The sequence below is a fragment of the Cyprinus carpio genome, chromosome B14, assembly GCF_018340385.1.
Source record: "Cyprinus carpio isolate SPL01 chromosome B14, ASM1834038v1, whole genome shotgun sequence".
NCBI lineage: Eukaryota > Metazoa > Chordata > Actinopteri > Cypriniformes > Cyprinidae > Cyprinus > Cyprinus carpio.
The window spans coordinates 3,495,678-3,514,149 of NC_056610.1; the positions used below are offsets into that span (position 1 = coordinate 3,495,678).

Consider the following 18,472-nt stretch of genomic DNA (forward strand, 5'->3'; position numbering starts at 1 on the left):
CAATGTTTTGGCATTATGTAGACAAAGTTTGGTGTGTATAGTGTAATTTTCCTCTGAATAGTATGCATTTATTCACAGCTATATTTTTCCAAAAATCCATATTCAAATCAAAATAGCAGACTTCCTGTTGGTCGTAGCTGATGACTGGGAATTAGAAAGTTGTCCGTCTTGATAAGAACAATTTATGTACCGAGTTTGGTATCTATAGCTAAAACTAACCCCCCCACTTTTGACAAAAGGTGGCGCTATAGAGTGCCTCCTCCACGCCCTTTTATGACCTTTTGCCATTGTCTATATATCGTTAGGACTGATATGTGTTTTGAGTTTCATGTAATTCTGAGCATGTTATCTGCCTCAAAATCACCAGAACAGAATATTCAAGTTTGAAGCATTGCCATGGCAACACTATATTAGATATCAATATCCCCTCAACAGATTTACATCGGCTGTGTTTTGTCATTATTCTGATGAAGTTTGAAGCAAATCGAGTAAAAAATAAGATGCTGAATTCAAAGCATTTTGAAAATGACACACTTTCCTGCTGCCAGTTGGTCGCGCTATAACTTTGACTCCTAATAGACACATATATGCGATTGGCATCATACATCAAACAATCCGATGAAGTTTGATCAAAATCAGGCAATGTATGTGGATGTTATTAGACATTTCCTGTTTCTCATTTTTTGCCCTAAGCCTTGACGCCACTCGCCACGGGCAAACCGTTCGAGATATCATAAATCCCCTGGCAATTTTGCATCTCCCAATGTCTTGACATCATGTACACCTGAGTTCGAGGCAAACGGTTTTAAAGCCCTCAGAGGAGTATATCAAATTCCAGAGCATGCTTGTTTTTAAACAGCCCTGAATAACTCACTTCCTGTTGGGCGGAGTCTATGACATAGATCGCGAAAGTTGTTCGGCTCAATGAGATCTATAAGTGTACAGAGTTTCATATAAATACATGCAAGTATGTGTGAGCTATGGTTCAAGATTTCTGAATTTGTTCCGGGGGCGCGTGTAAGAGCCCTGTGCCATAGCTGTTAACTGAACTAAAGTTAGAAAGTTGGTCCGTCTTAATAAGAACAATATATGTACAGAGTTTGGTGTCTGTAGCTAAAAGCTGCAGAGATGAAAGAGATGTTAACTCTCTCTCTGTCTCTCTCTGTCGCTCTCTCTCTCTGTCAGCCAGGCCCTCAACAACCCCCCTCCCCCTCCCCCTCCCTACCCTCACACAGAGAGAGTGGCCTCAGATTGAGATCAGATGTCTGACAGTTTTTTAATTTTCTGTTATCCATACAGTGTTGCAAAGTCATGAAACTATGCATTTTTCCTCAGAATGAATTGTTCTATGTATGAAAAAAGGTTTTGAAGTGTTTGGAAGCTGCAATTTAAAAATACAAGACAATTAATGTTTCCCTTTTTACTGTTATTTCAAAAAATCACCACGGCAAAACCATTCAAGCTATCCAAAATCCATTCCCAATTTAATTTCCTCAATGTTTTGGCATTATGTAGACAAAGTTTGGTGTGTATAGGGTAATTTTTCTCTGAATAGTATGCATTAATTCACAGCTATATTTTTCAAAAAATCCATATTCAAATCAAAATAGCAGACTTCCTGTTGGTCGTAGCTGATGACTGTGAATTAGAAAGTTGTCCGTCTTGATAAGAACAATTTATGTACCGAGTTTGGTGTCTATAGGTAAAACTAACCCCCCCACTTTTGACAAAAGGTGGCGCTATAGAGTGCCTCTTCCATGCCCTTTTATGACCTTTTGCCATTGTCTATATATCGTTAGGACTGATATGTGTTTTGAGTTTCATGTAATTCTGAGCATTTTATCTGCCTCAAAATCACCAGAACAGAATATTCAAGTTTGAAGCGTTGCCATGGAAACACTATATTAGATATCAATATCCCCACAACAGATTTACATCGGCTGTGTTTTGTCATTATTCTGATGAAGTTTGAAGCAAATCGAGTAAAAATAAGATGCTGAATTCAAAGCATTTTGAAAATGACACACTTCCTGCTGCCAGTTGGTCGCGCTATAACTTTGACTCCTAATAGACACATATATGCGATTGGCATCATACATCAAACAATCCGATGAAGTTTGATCAAAATCAGGCAATGTATGTGGATGTTATTAGACATTTCCTGTTTCTCATTTTTTGCCCTAATTTCAACGCCTCGCCACGGGCAAACCGTTCGAGATATCATAAATCCCCTGGCAATTTTGCATCCCCAATGTCTTGACATCATGTACACTGAGTTTCGAGGCAAACGGTTTAAAGCCCTCAGAGGAGTATATCAAATTCCAGAGCATGCTTTTTTTAAACAGCCCTGAATAACTCACTTCCTGTTGGGCGGAGTCTATGACATAGATCGCGAAAGTTGTTCGGCTCAATGAGATCTATAAGTGTACAGAGTTTCATATAAATACATGCAAGTATGTGTGAGCTATGGTTCAAGATTTCTGAATTTGTTCCGGGGGCGGTGTAGAGCCCCTGTGCCACGCCCGGGTCCCAGCCTCTGCGCAGAGCACCACATCCGAACATGCATGAGTTCAGGGCGATTCTAGCCGAACATGCACGTCTGTGTCAGCGTTTGTGTGAAACAGAAGCAGTTTAATGTGAAGTTCAAACTCCACCAGATGTGTTTTGACGGAAAACGCTTTTTTTTTTTTGGAAAAAAATGTTTGCATAGTTTGTCCAAGGCTTCTTATTTGAAGTACGTTTTATTTTTTAAATTAGGAAGTTGTCCGTCTTAATAAGAACAATATATGTACAGAGTTTGGTGTCTGTAGCTAAAAGCTGCAGAGATGAAAGAGATGTTAACTCTCTCTCTGTCTCTCTCTGTCGCTCTCTCTCTCTGTCAGCCAGGCCCTCTTAAGTTTGTACATAAAGAAATTATTAATTCATCAACTCATTCATCACAAGATTTGTACTGGCCATACCTGCAAATGACTTCTTCTCACTGGTGATTCCCGACGGTTTTAGAGGACAATTACTCCTCGTCGCTCCCCTGTCGTTTCAAAGAATAGTACAACGGCGAACGTGACAAGTATAAAAGCCTTGTCCATTTGGGAAAGTGCGCTCGCAGTCAGCGGAGCCAGGCGAAAGTATAAATCCCACTTAACTTTGTTTGTTTTCATCTTCTAAATAAATAATGCCACGAGTGGGAATTGAGGAAATGACATCGGTCGCGTCTGCGCAGTGAGACACAGGAAACAGAAATACTGAAAAATAATAATAATAACGACCAAATGAGACGAAATAACGTTAAAACATTTAGTTTTGTCTCGTTTTGGTCAACGAAAATGAAGAGACATTTTAGCATAATTTTTATTTTGCAAACCACATTTAGTTTCGTTTTTATTCGTCAACGATATTGCATTATACATTTAATTATAGTCATTGTCACATGACCAGCATTTACGTTGCGTCTCGTCTCGTTTTCGTCACATAATAAAGGTTTGTTGACGACGATATTTAGTCATAATTTTCGCTGACAAAAGCAACACTACTAGAGATGTCCGGTTCGCGAACGAATCGTTCCATTTAACTGGTTCTTGAACTGAATCGTTTGAAATGGTTCGCGTCTCCAGTAAGCATTAATCCACAAATGACTTAAGCTGTTAACTTTTTTAACGTGGCTGACACTCCCTCTGAGTCAAAATAAACCAATATCCCGGAGTAATTCATTTACTCAAACAGTACACTGACTGAACTGCTGTGAAGAGAGAACTGAAGATGAACACCGAGCAGAGCCAGATAACAAACGTACACGCCAACTGCTGGAGTGGTTCTCGTTCTCGAGTCACAAACCGGTTGCATCGGTTTTCGGATCACCAGTACACTGATTGATTCTGAAATGATTCTGTGCTAATGTTATGAGCGCGGGTAAACCGAAGGCTTGAATGAAGGGCAATCTGGCGAAATGTAAGTTTATTTAATATCAAATAAATCGCAATGGATTTTGAATAGTAAGTGGATCATGGTTTCTGCGCTGATGACACCTAATTTATTAGGGCTCAAGTCTGGAGGGCGAGAGCCCTATTGTTTTCCTTAGGATTATTAGGGCTCAAGCCCGAAGGGGCGAAGAGCCCTCTTGTTTTCCTAAGGATTATTCTTATTAGGGCTCAAGCCTGGAGGGCGAGAGCCCTATTGTTTTCCTTAGGATTATTAGGGCTCAAGCCCAAAGGGCGAGAGCCCTATTGTTTTCCTTAGGATTATTAGGGCTCAAGCCCAAAGGGCGAAGAGCCCTATTGTTTTCTTTAGGATTATTTTTTATTATTATTATTTTTTTCCAATATCTCGGGGGCTTTTGGGGCCCTTAACATGCTCAAAAACTCTTGAAAATTTGCACACACCTTGGAATCTGTGGCCATTAGGAGGCTCTACGGCGCCCTCAGGAACACAGTCAGAAATGTTGATGTATAGCTCACACATACTTGCACATATTCATATGAAACTCAGTACACATATAGATCTCATCGAGCCAAACAACTTTCATATTGCATGTCATAGGCTCTGCCCAACAGGAAGTCAGCTATTTAGAGCTATGTAAAAAGTGCATGCTCTGGAATTTGATATACTTGTCATAGGTTTTTTACCCGATTGCCACCAAACTCGGTCAACATGATCTCAAGACATTGGGGATGAAAAATTGGGGATTTTTGATATCTCGAACGGTTTGCTCGTGGCGAGGCGTTGAAATTATGGCGAGAAATGAGAAACAGGAAGTGTCTAATAACATCCACATACAGTTCCTGATTTTAATTAAACTTCATCAGTTTATTCGTTGTATGATGTCAGTCACATAGATGTCACTATTAGGAGTCAAAGTTATAGCGCCACCAACTGGCAGCAGGATGTGTGTCAATTTTCAAAATGCTTCAAATTCAGCATCTTATTTTTACTCAGTTTGCTTCAAACTTCATCAGAATAATGTCAAAACATGGCCCATGTAAAACTGTTGAGGGGATAATGATATCTAATATAGTGTTGCCATGGCAACATGTCAAACTTGAATATTTTTCCGGTGATTTTGAGGCAGATAACATGCTCAGAATATCATGAAACTCAAAACACATATCAGTATTAATGATAGATAGAACATGGCAATATCTCATAAAAGGGCGTGGAGGAGGCACTCTATAGCGCCACCTTTTGTCAAAAGTGGGGGGCTTAGTTTTAGCTACAGGCCCCAAACTCTGTACATATATTGTTCTTATTAAGATGGACAACTTTCTAATTTACAGTCATTAGCTACAACCAACAGGAAGTCGGCTATTTTGATTTGAATATGGATTTTTGGAAAAATATAGCTGTGAATTAATGCATCTCTTTAACCTGGCTTACACATAACATACTAATACACTTCTAATATCCAAATCCGTTAAAGGATTTTTAGGCTGCATTAATTTAGGTAAACCGGAACCGGGAACACTTCCCATAACACCCGATGTACTTGCTACATCGTTAGAAGAATGGCATCTACGCTCATATTAGTCTGTTTCTCTCTTATTCCGAGGTCACCGTAGCCACCAGATCCAGTCTGTATCCAAGTCAGAGGGTCACTGCAGTCACCCGGATCCAGTATGTATCCAGCCCAGATGGTGGATAAGCACCTAGAAAGGACCTCTACAGCCCTGAAAGACAGTGGAGACCAGGACTAGAGCCCCAGAGACAGATCCCCTGTAAAGACCTTGTCTCAGACGACCACCGGGACAAGACCACAGGAAACAGATGATTCTTCTGTACAATCTGACTTTGCTGCAGCCTGGAATTGAACTGCTGGTTTCGTCTGGTCAGGGAGAACTGGCCCCCCAACTGAGCCTGGTTTCTCCCAAGGTTTTTTTTCTCCATTCTCTCACTGATGGAGTTTTGGTTCCTTGCCGCTGTCGCCTCTGGCTTGCTTAGTTGGGGGACACTTCATTTACAGCGATATCGTTGACTTGATTGCAAATTATTGCACAGATACCATTTAAACTGAACTGAGCTGCATGATGAAATCACTGAATTCAATGATGAACTGCCTCTAACTGTCATTTTGCATTATTGACACACTGTTTTCCTAATTAATGTTGTTCAGTTGCTTTGACGCAATCTTTTTTGTTTAAAGCGCTATATAAATAAAGATGACTTGACTTGACTTGACATACTGCTCAGAGGAGAAGTACACTATACACACCAAACTTTGTCTACATGATGCCAAAACATTGAAGAACTTAAATTGCGAATGGATTTTGGATAGCTTGAACGGTTTTGCCGTGGTGATTTTTTTTAAATAATAGTAAAAAGGGAATCATTAATTGTCTTGTATTTTTAAATTGCAGCTTCCAAACACTTCAAACCCTTTTGCATACAGAGGACAAGTCATTTTGAGGAAATATGCATAGTTTCACGACTTTACAACACTTCATGAATAAAATAAAAAAATAAAAACTGTCAGACATCTGATCTCACTCTGACACTCTGCCAGTGTCCTCTGTGTGAGGAGTTTATGTGTCCTGAGACTTCCATTGTCTGAGAAAAATTGCGCCTCTACAGGAGCAATTCCCGGGACTGAGAGGGAGGAGTCTCCCTTAGTTTCACTTTTAAATCGGTTAAAAATACAAATAAATACATAAATTTAATTCACACTGACAAGCTAAACCAACATATCTTATTATTACCGGGTCAGGGCCAAAGGCGCGGGAAGTGGGGGTGCTGAGGGTGCTGTAGCACCCCCTGTTTTTTGTGGGCAACTATTTAACTGTTGGAAAAAAAAAGAAAAAAATCGGCGGCTATTTTACATTAAAAAAATGCAAGAAGCTGGTATTTGTGGCAGATTGTGATTGTTTCAGTGGTGTAGATGGTAAAGCAGGTGTCATTCTGTCCATTTTGACGCGATCGAACTGGGTTCGAATCTGCCTTTTGGCGAACTTTTTTTCTCCCGTTTCAAACTTCAAATCACATTGGAAAAGCATCAAAATGTTGAAAATTAAGTATTGGGTAGGATTAGGGAGGGCTTTTTTTCCCAATAAAGTGGCATCCATTTAATAAATTGAATTACAATTTACACTCAATTTGCACTCAACTGGTTTATAATGTATTACAATGCTGAGGTGCAGATAACTGCAACTATTTTTATTTATTTATTTATTTATTTTTACAACATGCAAAAACTGCAGAGGAATCTGTACCTAACCAAAATAAAGACAGATGAAGCTAGATGCCCGACTCCAGACCCGGACAGCCTCATAAAGGTGATTCATTAGACTCTCCCTTAGCAGCTCAGTGTTTTACATTTATGTAAGAAAAAAAGGACCATTTACATCCAAATGTAATTTAATGCACACAGAACACAACCTATAAATATATTTCAGAATATAAACTGCTTAATCGGCCATTTTCAGTAAGATTTAACATTATGTGTTTGTGTTCCTGTGCGTTTAACTGGAATAATGCCCAAAAGATATCTGTTTTAAAGCAGTGGGTAATTCACTCGTTGATTTGCTTAAAATCTACTTTGCGATTCTGTTGGCGAACATGTTTATGGTGGATTCTATTCAACCTGTTTATTGCTAGTGAAGCATAAATAGACAGCGCGGCCTTTACAAGTAATTCGCGTGCAATGTATCTGGTTGCCATGACAACCTCACGCGCTTGCTGCTAAATATAGTAAAACCGCTTTTAATGGTAACTTACATGGATTGTGACTTTGTACGTTTACTACAGAAATGCTTAAATGTATTTAAAAGTTTGACTGACAAGCGTCAAGCTACGCCTATGTGTATAAATAGAATTGAGCTATTTGCAGTTTAAATAGCATGTCACTAAAATACCTGCTATAACCATCACCCCCCACCCCCCAACCCCGCACGCACAGCACCCCCAACCTAAAACATCTTCCCGCGCCCTTGGTCAGGGCTCATTAATAATTGATGTCTGGCCAGACAACAGAGAGATAGACGAGAGATAAATCACCGCTTCGATCAGCGCGTGCTGTCTCAACGAGCTCACAACAAACAAATTTATTCTTGTTTAAGACCTTTTAACAATAAAATATTACGGCGAAAGGCGCACAATCCACCCATTAGAACACACCAAGAGCTAAATTCAGATGTTTGTTAACGTGTTAAAATGAAATATTTGCTGCAGCCTGTCTGACAGCGCGAGACTTCTGAACACTTGAAGGGAAAAAAGTCTACATACAGAAAAGCCTTTTACATTAAAACACAGCGGCGAATCAACACAAAACAATTAGAAGAACATATTACACAGATGAAAATGAGTGTTTATGAGTGCTTGCGAGATTTTCTTTGTCTAAGGGCTGAACATCACATCGATTGCTCTGCGCTCCAGAACACGGTGATGGCTTTTCAACGCGAGAACGGACAAATAAATACACATTTCATTCACACTGACAAGCTGAACCAACATATGTTATTATTACCGTGTCAGATCTCATTAATAATTGATGTCTGGCCAGAGATCAGTGAGAAAGACCAGAGAGAAATCACCGCTGCATCAGCGCGTGCAGTCATACAAATAGCTCACAATAAAAGCATTTTTATAGTTTTAAGAGCTTTTTAAAATAAAATGTTACCGCGAATGCACACAATCCACCCACTAGAACACAACAAGAGCTAAATTCAGGTGTTTGTGAGCTGTTTAAGTGTGAAAATGAAAGACTATTTGACAGCGCGAGACTGTCTAAGGGTAGAATAACATCGATCTCTCGAGCTCCAGAGGACGCTGATTCTGGCTTTTCGTCGCAAGAATGAACAAATCAAGTACAAGATTATTTCAAAATACGTAATAGCTTGGCAAATATAAACGAAAACAGCCACTTGAACATAAACTGTTCAGAAAAAAATCTGAATTGGATCATGATACTGGATTTGAATATTAAAGTAACTGCATTTACCAGCTGCTTTCTGTCTTTAATTTTAATCTATAAAAAACAGAAAATCATTCGTCTTGGCTGCTTTTTTTGTATGTGTGTATGTATCCATGTATTTATTATTATGATTATTATTATTTTTTATTTTTTTGCTCTAACAAGAATTTATCTATATTTAATTAAATTGATTACATGTTATTTTACATTTGATTTGTCCATTTCTGCATCTAAACACCTATAAACCTAAAACATGCACTATTAAACCATTGTTAGCAATTTCTTTATCGTCCAATTTAACTGGTGTACACACTATTATTTTCATAATAAACTTGTGTTTTTAGATTATAGACAGTTACAGTGGTCTATAATAAATATTAACAGGTTTTGTTCAAGCTGCTTAAAATGTTTGAAGTAAGCTAATTTTTTTTTTAAATTGTAAATCCTAAAAAAAAATATAAAAACATTGGAAAACAGCCATATTTACGAAAAGGTGCTTAACCTATAGAAAAAAAAACTATGAATTAAATTAGTGTTTAATTTTTAGTAATGACCATTTTTGTTGTCATAAAAACCTTCTTCATTACAATACAAAATAACAATTGTCAATAGTAAATATTACTAAAACAATAACTGTTGTACTTTTTTCATCATTATATAGTTTATGTATTATAATTGTAAAAACAAAAAAAACAAATTTAGCAACTCCCATAGTAATCATTCAACACTGCTTAAAAATGTAAGTTGAAAATTAAACTCTTAAAGCATGAAATAAGATACAGAACCTGTAAATTAGATTTTAATGTTGGTATATTATCAGTAAACTAATCATTATATATTTGTAATCATTCAAAAAAGATTGGCCCCTTTCATAACGTTGTTCAGAAATGAAGGCCACAATGTTAATGTTTTCCACACGATGGCGCCACAGGATAGCAAATACTTCAAGATCTGTTCAAAGACTTGAAAATGTTTCATGTATGTGCATAAATAAAAAATGCATATACATTCATTCTTTTTTCATAAACTTTAATAAAGTCCAATATAGTAATTATGCAAAAAACTATCATCTCCTAAATACCATTACTTTTTTATCTTATTTTAATTGTATTGACAACATATTTCTCAAGTTATCACGCATTACTGAGAAAGTGAAGAAGGGACACTATATTTGTTATCTATTTTCATGTTGTGCATATAATAATTTACATGAAAAGAGACACGTCCATTGTGTAACTGCATCATGTACACAAACCATTGTGCTTTGACCCCTTATGATCACCTTGACTTAAACCACATTGTTTCAGTTACCTTCTGTGTCTTTGCCCACAACGCTTCAGTGACAGGAATGTGAAATAGCAAACAGGGGAAAAAATAAAAGGCATGACTTTATTTGCATCCAGCTAGCCAACTCTATTACAGATGTTCCATAGCCAAGACTTTTATTAGAATAGAAAATAGCAAGGGTTCAAATAAATAGATAATTAATCATTTAATTTCACTTTCCTTAATGAATATTGTTCTGTGTATGTGATTTCAAAGTATTGATGGTTCGGATTAACCCATTAATTGCCGTATCCCTTAAAACCTGACTGCCAGAGGGTTACTGTAAATGCATGTGCCCGCTGGGCACAGTTTACCTGATGCCACCGGGGTGGAGTTGCACTGATGGCTTGAGCCCACCAGCGCTGCTTGCAGCTATATTTTACTTTATATCTTCAAGACTTAAATCCTTGTATGCACATTATTGCTATTACTGTATTTGGGTGCGTTGTTGCAAAACTTAATTGTAAACTTTTCATGATCATGAGGTTTTTAACTGACTAAAGTTATGATTACTGACTATATATTTTTTATGTTTGATAGACTTGACGTCATTACGTCATCGCAAATGACGTCATTACATCGAGCGTAAAAGAACCAGTGAACCGTTTTTTTTTTTCAACCGGTTTATTGAATCGGACTGTCCGAAAGTACTGGTTCGAGGAAAAGAACCGAACTTCCCATCACTACCGGCATCACTACCGGCAACACTGCGATGACATCATATTTTCCGCGCTCACCCAAGCGAAATTGCGGACGTGTCGAGTATAAATCAGCCTTGACACAGAGAAAGGGACTGATGGACGGCCAAATTAGCATATTTTATCTTATTTTATTAATTGTTTTTATTTATTTTATTTAAATTTATTTGTGTTTACTTCTAACATGTTTGGTTGGTAAAATAAATGTTGTAAATTCAAATCAGAGTGTATGGAATGGATGTATTCTTGAGTCTATAAGGTAACAATAATATAATCAGATAACCTTGTTTGAAATGGGTTTGGCTAAAAGAAAATGTTGGTTTCATCTATACTACCAGGTACTTTTATTATATTGACTGGATTAAATAGAATGGCATTACTAAAAAGTCATCAGTTTTCGTCGACTAAAACTAGACTAAAATCTCATCAGTTTTCATCGACTAAAACTTTAAAAAAATCACAACATTTCTCCGACAAAAACAATACAAAAAAATCACAACATTTCTCCAAAAAAAAAAATACAATACAAAAAAAAGAATAAACGTGACTAAAACTAATAAAAACTAAAATGACGACTTCACACAAAGACTAGACTAAAACTAAAATTATAATAAAGGCCGCCAAAAACAACACTACTTGTATTGTCCTTTTTTTTTTTGTCTCCTGCTTTGTTGGGTGGGGGGGGTATTTCATATGTTATATGTGCAGCAGCAGTATTTCCTTCATGCTCACAGCAGCAAGCCTGTGGATGTTATTGGCAGTAGCAAGTCCTTAGATAGAGTCTCTGGATCTCTCACATTTGTCTCCTTTAAAAGCTTTAGAATAGATCTCAACAACATCACACACTATGCTCAGATATTTCTCTGAGTCTAAAGAATCTGATGGTCTTACATTTGTCTTCTCCAATGTTTTAAACAAGATCTCAACAGCATCACACAATGTGCTCAGATATTTCTCCTAATCTAAAGACTCTGGATCTGTCATATTTGTCGCCTTTAAAGATTTAGAAGAGATCTCAACAACATCACACACTGTGCTCAGATTTTTCTCCTTCGCTAGAGACTCTGATGGTCTTACATTTGTCTTCTCCAAAGTTTCAAACAAGATCTCAACAACATTACTCACTGTGCTCAGATATTTCTCCTTAGCTAGAGACTAGGATGGTCTCACATTTGTCTTCTCCGAAGTTTCAAACAAGATCTCAACAGCGTCACACACTGTGCTCAGATATTTCTCCTAGACTAAAGACTCTGGTGGTCTCATATTTTTCTCCTTTAAAGCTTTAGAATAGATCTCAACAACATCACACACTGTGCTCAGATATTTCTCTTTAGCTAGAGACACTGATGGTCTCATATTTGTCTTCTCCAAAGTTTCAAAAAAGATCTCAACAGCGTCACACACTGTGCTCAGATATTTCTCTTTAGCTAGAGACTCTGGATCTCTCACATTTGTCTCTTTTAAAGCTTTAGAATAGATCTTAACAACATCACACACTGTGCTCTGATACTTCTTTTTAGCTAAAGACACTGGATCTCTCACATTTGTCTCTTGTAAAGCTTTAGAAGAGATCTCAACAACATCACACACTGTGCTTAGATTTTTCTCCTTAGCTAGAGACTCTGGATGTCTCACACTTGTCTGCTCCAAAGTTTCAAAAAAGATCTCAATAGCATGGCACACTGCGCTCAGAGTTTTCTCCTTAGCTAGAGATTCTGGATCTCTCACATTTGTCTACTTTAAAGCTTTCAGAAGAGATCACAACAAAATCACACTGTGCTCGGGTATTTCTCCTTAGCTAGAGACTCTGGATCTCTCACATTTGTCTTCTCAAAAGTTTATATTAGAGATCTCAACAACATCACACACTGTGCTCAGATTTTACTCTTTAGCTAAATAATCTGTGAGTCTCATATTTGTTTCCAGTAAAGCTTTAGAAGAGATCTCAACAACTTTACAAAGTGTGCATCAAGTCAAGGCACTAAATAAATGGGGGAAATCTTTAATTCAGAGTTAAAGGCTACATTGAGAGAGAAATTATGCAGAAATAAAGGTAATGTTACTTTATATAGGACAATGTTTATGTACTTAGGCAAATAATTTGTTGTTGGAAATAATAATGTACCGGATGCCTTAATCAAAACTGATCTACATAAAATGTAACCCTGGAGCTTTCTTTGCTGAAAGGCACGTTAATGTCTTGATTATTAATTGACTAATTTGATTATTTATTTATTTATTTATTTATTTATTTATTGTGATCAACTTTTTTATTGTTTTTAATTCAACAAAACAACATCCATTCAAACAAAACAAACAGGAAAGGGGAAGCAACAGACACATTAATAATTTAGCAATCTGAAATAAAAAAATAAAAAAATTAAAAAAAAAATTATGCTCATTGCTTTATATAGTCCAAAATGTTGACTAATTTGAATATTAATACATGGAAGAAATGTTTGAGCTAATATTGAGGCATTTGACTTCGTGCACATTGTAAAAGCTGTGTGTGACGTTGTTGAGATCTCTTCTAAAGCTTTAAAAGAGACAAATGTGAGAGATCCAGAGTCTCTAGCTAAGAAGAAATATCTGAGCACAGTGTGTGATGTTGTTGAGATCTCTTCTAAAGCTTTAAAGGAGACAAATGTGAGATATCCAGTCTCTAGCTAAGGAGAAATACCAGAGCATATCGTGTGATGTTGTTGGGATCTCTTCTAATGCTTTAAACAAGACCACTGTGAGAGTGTTAGAGTGTTTGTCTCAGGAGACAAGTTTGAGAAGCAGGAGACTCAAGCAAAAGTTTCCATTCAGTCTTAAGGTAACCTCATTTCTGTCTAGGAGAAATATTTGAAATGGTAAAGAGATCTCTTTTTTTATTTTATTTTTCTTCCCTTTTAGCTTCAATGCCATTTATCTACACCATTTCAATCAAAGACAATACATGCATTGTCATATTTGAAGTTGTTTATGTAGACAGTGTTTTATTGCACAAGTGATTTAACAGAGGAAACCATAACCTATACAGGTGCTGGTCATATAATTAGAATATCATCAAAAAGTTGATTTATTTCACTAATTCCATTCAAAAAGTGAAACTTGTATATTATATTAAATCATTACGCACAGACTGATATATTTCAAATGTTTATTTTCTTTTAATTTTGATGATTATAACTGACAACCAAGGAAAATCCCAAATTCAGTATCGCAGAAAATTAGAATATTGTGAAAAGGTTCAATATTGAAGACACCTGGTGCCACACTCTAATCAGCTAATTAACTCAAAACGCCTGCAAAGGCCTTTAAATGGTCTCTCAGTCTAGTTCTGTAGGCTACACAATCATGGGGAAGACTGCTGACTTGACAGTTGTCCAAAAGACGACCATTGACACCTTGCACAAGAAGGGGAAAGACACAAAAGGTCATTGCAAAAGATGCTGGCTGTTCACAGAGCTCTGTGTCCAAGCACATTAATAGAGAGGCGAAGGGAAGGAAAAGATGTAGAAAAAAGTGTATAAGCAATAGGGATAACCGCACCCTGGAGAGGACTGTGAAACAAAACCCATTCAAAAATGTGGGGGAGTTTCACAAGAGTGGAGTCTGTGCTTCAAGAATCACTACGCACAGATGTATGCAAGACATGGGTTTCAGCTGTCACATTCCTTGTGTCAAGCCACTCTTTAACAACAGACAGCGTCAGAAGTGTCTTGCTTCAAAAAGGACTGGACTGCTGCTGAGTGGTCCAAAGTTATGTTCTCTGATGAAAGTAAATTTTGCATTTCCTTTGGAAATCAGAGTCCCAGAGTCTGGAGGAGGAGAGCAGAGGCACACAATCCACGTTGCTTGAGGTCCAGTGTAAAGTTTCCAAAGTCAGTGATGGTTTGGGGTGCCATGTCATCTGCTGGTGTTGGACACAGTGTTTTCTGAGGTCCAAGGTCAACGCAACCGTATACCAGGAAGTTTTAGAGCACTTCATGCTTCCTGCTGCTGACCAACTTTATGGAGATGCAGATTCATTTTCCAACAGGACTTGGCACCTGCGTACAATGCCAAAGCTACCAGTACCTGGTTTAAGGACCATGGTATCCCTGTTCTTAATTGGCCAGCAAACTCGCCTGACCTTAACCCCATAGAAAATCTATGGGGTATTGTAAAGAGGAAGATGTGATATGCCAGACCCAAGAATGCAGAAGAGCTGAAGGCCACTATCAGAGTAACCTGGGCTCTCATAACACCTGAGCAGTGCCACAGACTGATCGACTCCATGCCACGCCGCATTGCTGCAGTAATTCAGGCAAAGGGAGCCTAAACTAAGTGCTGAGTGCTGTACATTCTCATACTTTTCATGTTCATACTTTTCAGTTGGCCAAGATTTCTAAAACTCCTTTTTTGGATTGGTCTTAAGTAATATTCTAATTTTCGGAGATACTGAATTTGGGATTTTCCTTAGTTGTCAGTTATAATCATTAAAATTAAAAGAAATAAACATTTGAAATATATCAGTCTGTGTGTAATGAATGAATATAATATACAAGTTTCACTTTTTGAATGGAATCAGTTAAATAAATCAACCTTTTGATGATATTCTAATTATATGACCAGCACCTGTATTTACATACATGCAAAAATAATGAATCATTAGTGGACAGCTGTGGCCTAATGGTTAGAGAGTTGGCCTTGTAACCAGAAGGTTGCAGGTTCGAGTCTCGGTGCTGGCAGAAGTTGTAGGTGGGTGGGGAGTGAATAAACAGTGCTCTCTTCCACCCTCAATACCCATGGCTGAAGTGCCCTTTAGCAAGGCACTGAACCCCCAGTTGCTCCCCAAGCCCTGGATATAGCTGCCCACTGCTCCGGGTGTGTGTTCACTTCCTCACTGCTGTGTGTGTGCAAATGTCACGACTTTCACTTTCATTGTCATATTTTAAGTTGTTTTATCTAGACAGTGTTTTATTGCACAGTGATTTAACAGAGTAAACCATAACCTATATATATTTACATACATGCAAAAATGGGCTGTACAAGACAAAATTTTAATACCAAACAAAGCAAAAAAAAAAAAAAAAAAAAAAAAAAAAAAAAAACACTAGTTTTACATTTGTTAAAAAAAGGTATTGCTCTTATACTAAACATCTTGCACCTGTAAGTCATTTCTAGTGTGTTTGTAAAATTTCTTCCAACACATTCTCAGTTTTGACTCTTATTTTCTCAAATATTACTCATGTCTTATTTGTGGCTACTTCCATTTCTTCAAGGAATCTCAGGATAAACATCTGAAATGCTGTTGATACTAAAATGAGAGATATATCAGAATTTCAGCTAAATCTCCTGAGCTTAGAAAAAGCAACCACTGAGCAGAGTCTCTAGCTAAGGAGATATATCAGAGCACGGTGTGTGATGTTGTTGAAATCTCTTTTAAAGCTTTAACCCTCTGAAGTCGATTAATGCGTATAAACGTTATGAGGCATTTTCTCCTGATGACCCCGAAAAGAACTTAAATTACACTTTCAGTTTTGATCGTACAGATAAGAGCAATACATCAATCAAATCTGTAAAGGGTCTACTTTTTTGTATACAGACAAAATAACAACAAAACTTTGTACACTTATAAAATAAAGATAACAAACAAGGAGTGCTGTCTGCAGCCTTTGTCTGCGCTGATCTTCATTTACAAATGCGTCATTAAAATGAACTATAACTCAGTGAATACTCAACGAAGATACATGAGAGATATATCTATAGAAAGCCTGACATGTCTACTTTTAAACTAAACAAGTGCTGTCGAAAAACAAATATTCTGTGATAAAGTAATCCATATGAAAACAACGCGATTTCCGTTTTTCACGTCTCCCTTCATTATCTTCTAATGCGACCACGGCCCCGCACTGAACGCGCTTTTGAGATGATAATGTTTCACTGAAGCACGCGGCTTGAATACGCCCACACAACAGAAGACAACGCATAAGTTTTTTTTATTTTACTGTTTGCTTCGCGATGAGAGGAATAAGACATAATTCACCCCAAAAAGATGTGATGTGGTTGAGGATTTGAGATTTGGATTTCCTCAGAAAAAAAGAATGAAGCACTTTATTCAGCAGAGATCATAAACATGAGTAAGTCTCTTTTTATTTATTTATATACTTGTACTAGTTTTGACATAATGTGTAAACATTTTACTAGTTAAGACTTTTTCCAAACTATAATTCCTGACTAAATGTATAATCAAGTGAAATATTATGAAGTTTCAATGACAATATCCACTACTATACCATTCAAAAGCTTGATGTAAATAATATAAATGTAACAAATAGATGTAACTGTAACAAATGTAACAAACAATGCTGTTCTTTCAATTTATCCCCCCCTAAAAAAACCTGAAAAAAAAAATATTCTCAGCTCTTTTCAACACTAATAATAATAATAATAATAATAATAATGATAACAATAAATGTTTTTTTTTTTTTGTAGAATATCAGATTGTTAAAAGGATTTCTGAAGGATTGTGTGACTGGAGTAATGATGCAAAAAATTCAGTTTGAAAGTCAGCTTTGATTGTTCCTAATAAACTGTTTATCTGCACTCACAAGTGAATATTAAATTATGTTGTGGGATAATTAAATATATTCTAAATAAACTACAAAACATAAAATTATATACATTTATTTTGTCCTCACATTCTTTCTTGTAACCCATCCCTCTCAGTCACACAGCTGACTGAATGGCTCATTATGCAGCTCATTATGCAGGCCTTTGTCTTCTCAGGTGTGAATCACATCATAGTTGACGCCTACTCGCATATGACTTTTACCAACAAAAAGTGTCTTAGAAAATTTAAATCAATATATTGTTTTCTGTAAGTGAGTAAACAAGATGATTTTCACATCATTTAGAAAGAAAAATTCTAGGCTATAAGTCCCGGGAACCAATGTTCTGTATGGGTTTTATGGCCTTATTCAAGTGATTTTACATTTTTAGTTTTTCACTAACCACGCATAACATTTTTTTTTCTCAAAAACACAATCATGTACATACATGCTGCTCACATATTATTATAGCCCAGTTTGTGCTGATTACAGTGAGATTAGACTTTAGCCATTTAGATATTTATAAGAAACTGAAAAAAGCAGAAATGTCAGGGCATGACAAAACTTCTCCAGGCCCCAAAAATACCTTTAGACTCCAGAGGGTTAATGAGAGTTTATAGTTTTTCCACTGGCAACCAAATTATTTGGAAACATTTATAGAACTCCACTGTTCAAGTAACATATTGCAATGTAAGAAATTAGAGCAAAAATACAGTGTTTCTAAGTAAACAAGAACATGGGCATACACAAGGACACATATACACATAATCACAGTGTAATGAGTGGTTGATCTTACTTGTTAGAGCGTGCAGAGGTGTCTTGTAGATCTCCAGGATCAAATAGCTGAGAGCTCTTCAAACCTAACTCCAAACAACCCTTCAGGAAGAGCGCCACATTATCCTAAACACACACAAACACACGTGAGTGAATCCTGCATGAATACAGCGCCAAGACTAACTACAAACATACATTAA

At 36.9% G+C, this 18,472-nt stretch overlaps 1 protein-coding gene across 13 annotated transcripts in view; it reads right to left on the reverse strand.

The window, feature by feature from the left end:
- The window catches only part of limch1b (LIM and calponin homology domains 1b), a 235,788-nt gene that overhangs the window by 147,078 nt on the left and 70,238 nt on the right, over positions 1-18,472 (reverse strand). For all 13 annotated transcript variants that reach the window (XR_006156392.1, XR_006156391.1, XM_042737758.1 and 10 more), the window contains one exon: positions 18,295-18,398. Coding sequence is in view for 7 of the 13 variants with exons in the window: in XM_042737758.1 (XP_042593692.1) it covers positions 18,295-18,398 (104 nt within the window). In the remaining 6 variants the exon portion in view is untranslated. The remainder of the gene's footprint in view (positions 1-18,294; positions 18,399-18,472) is intronic.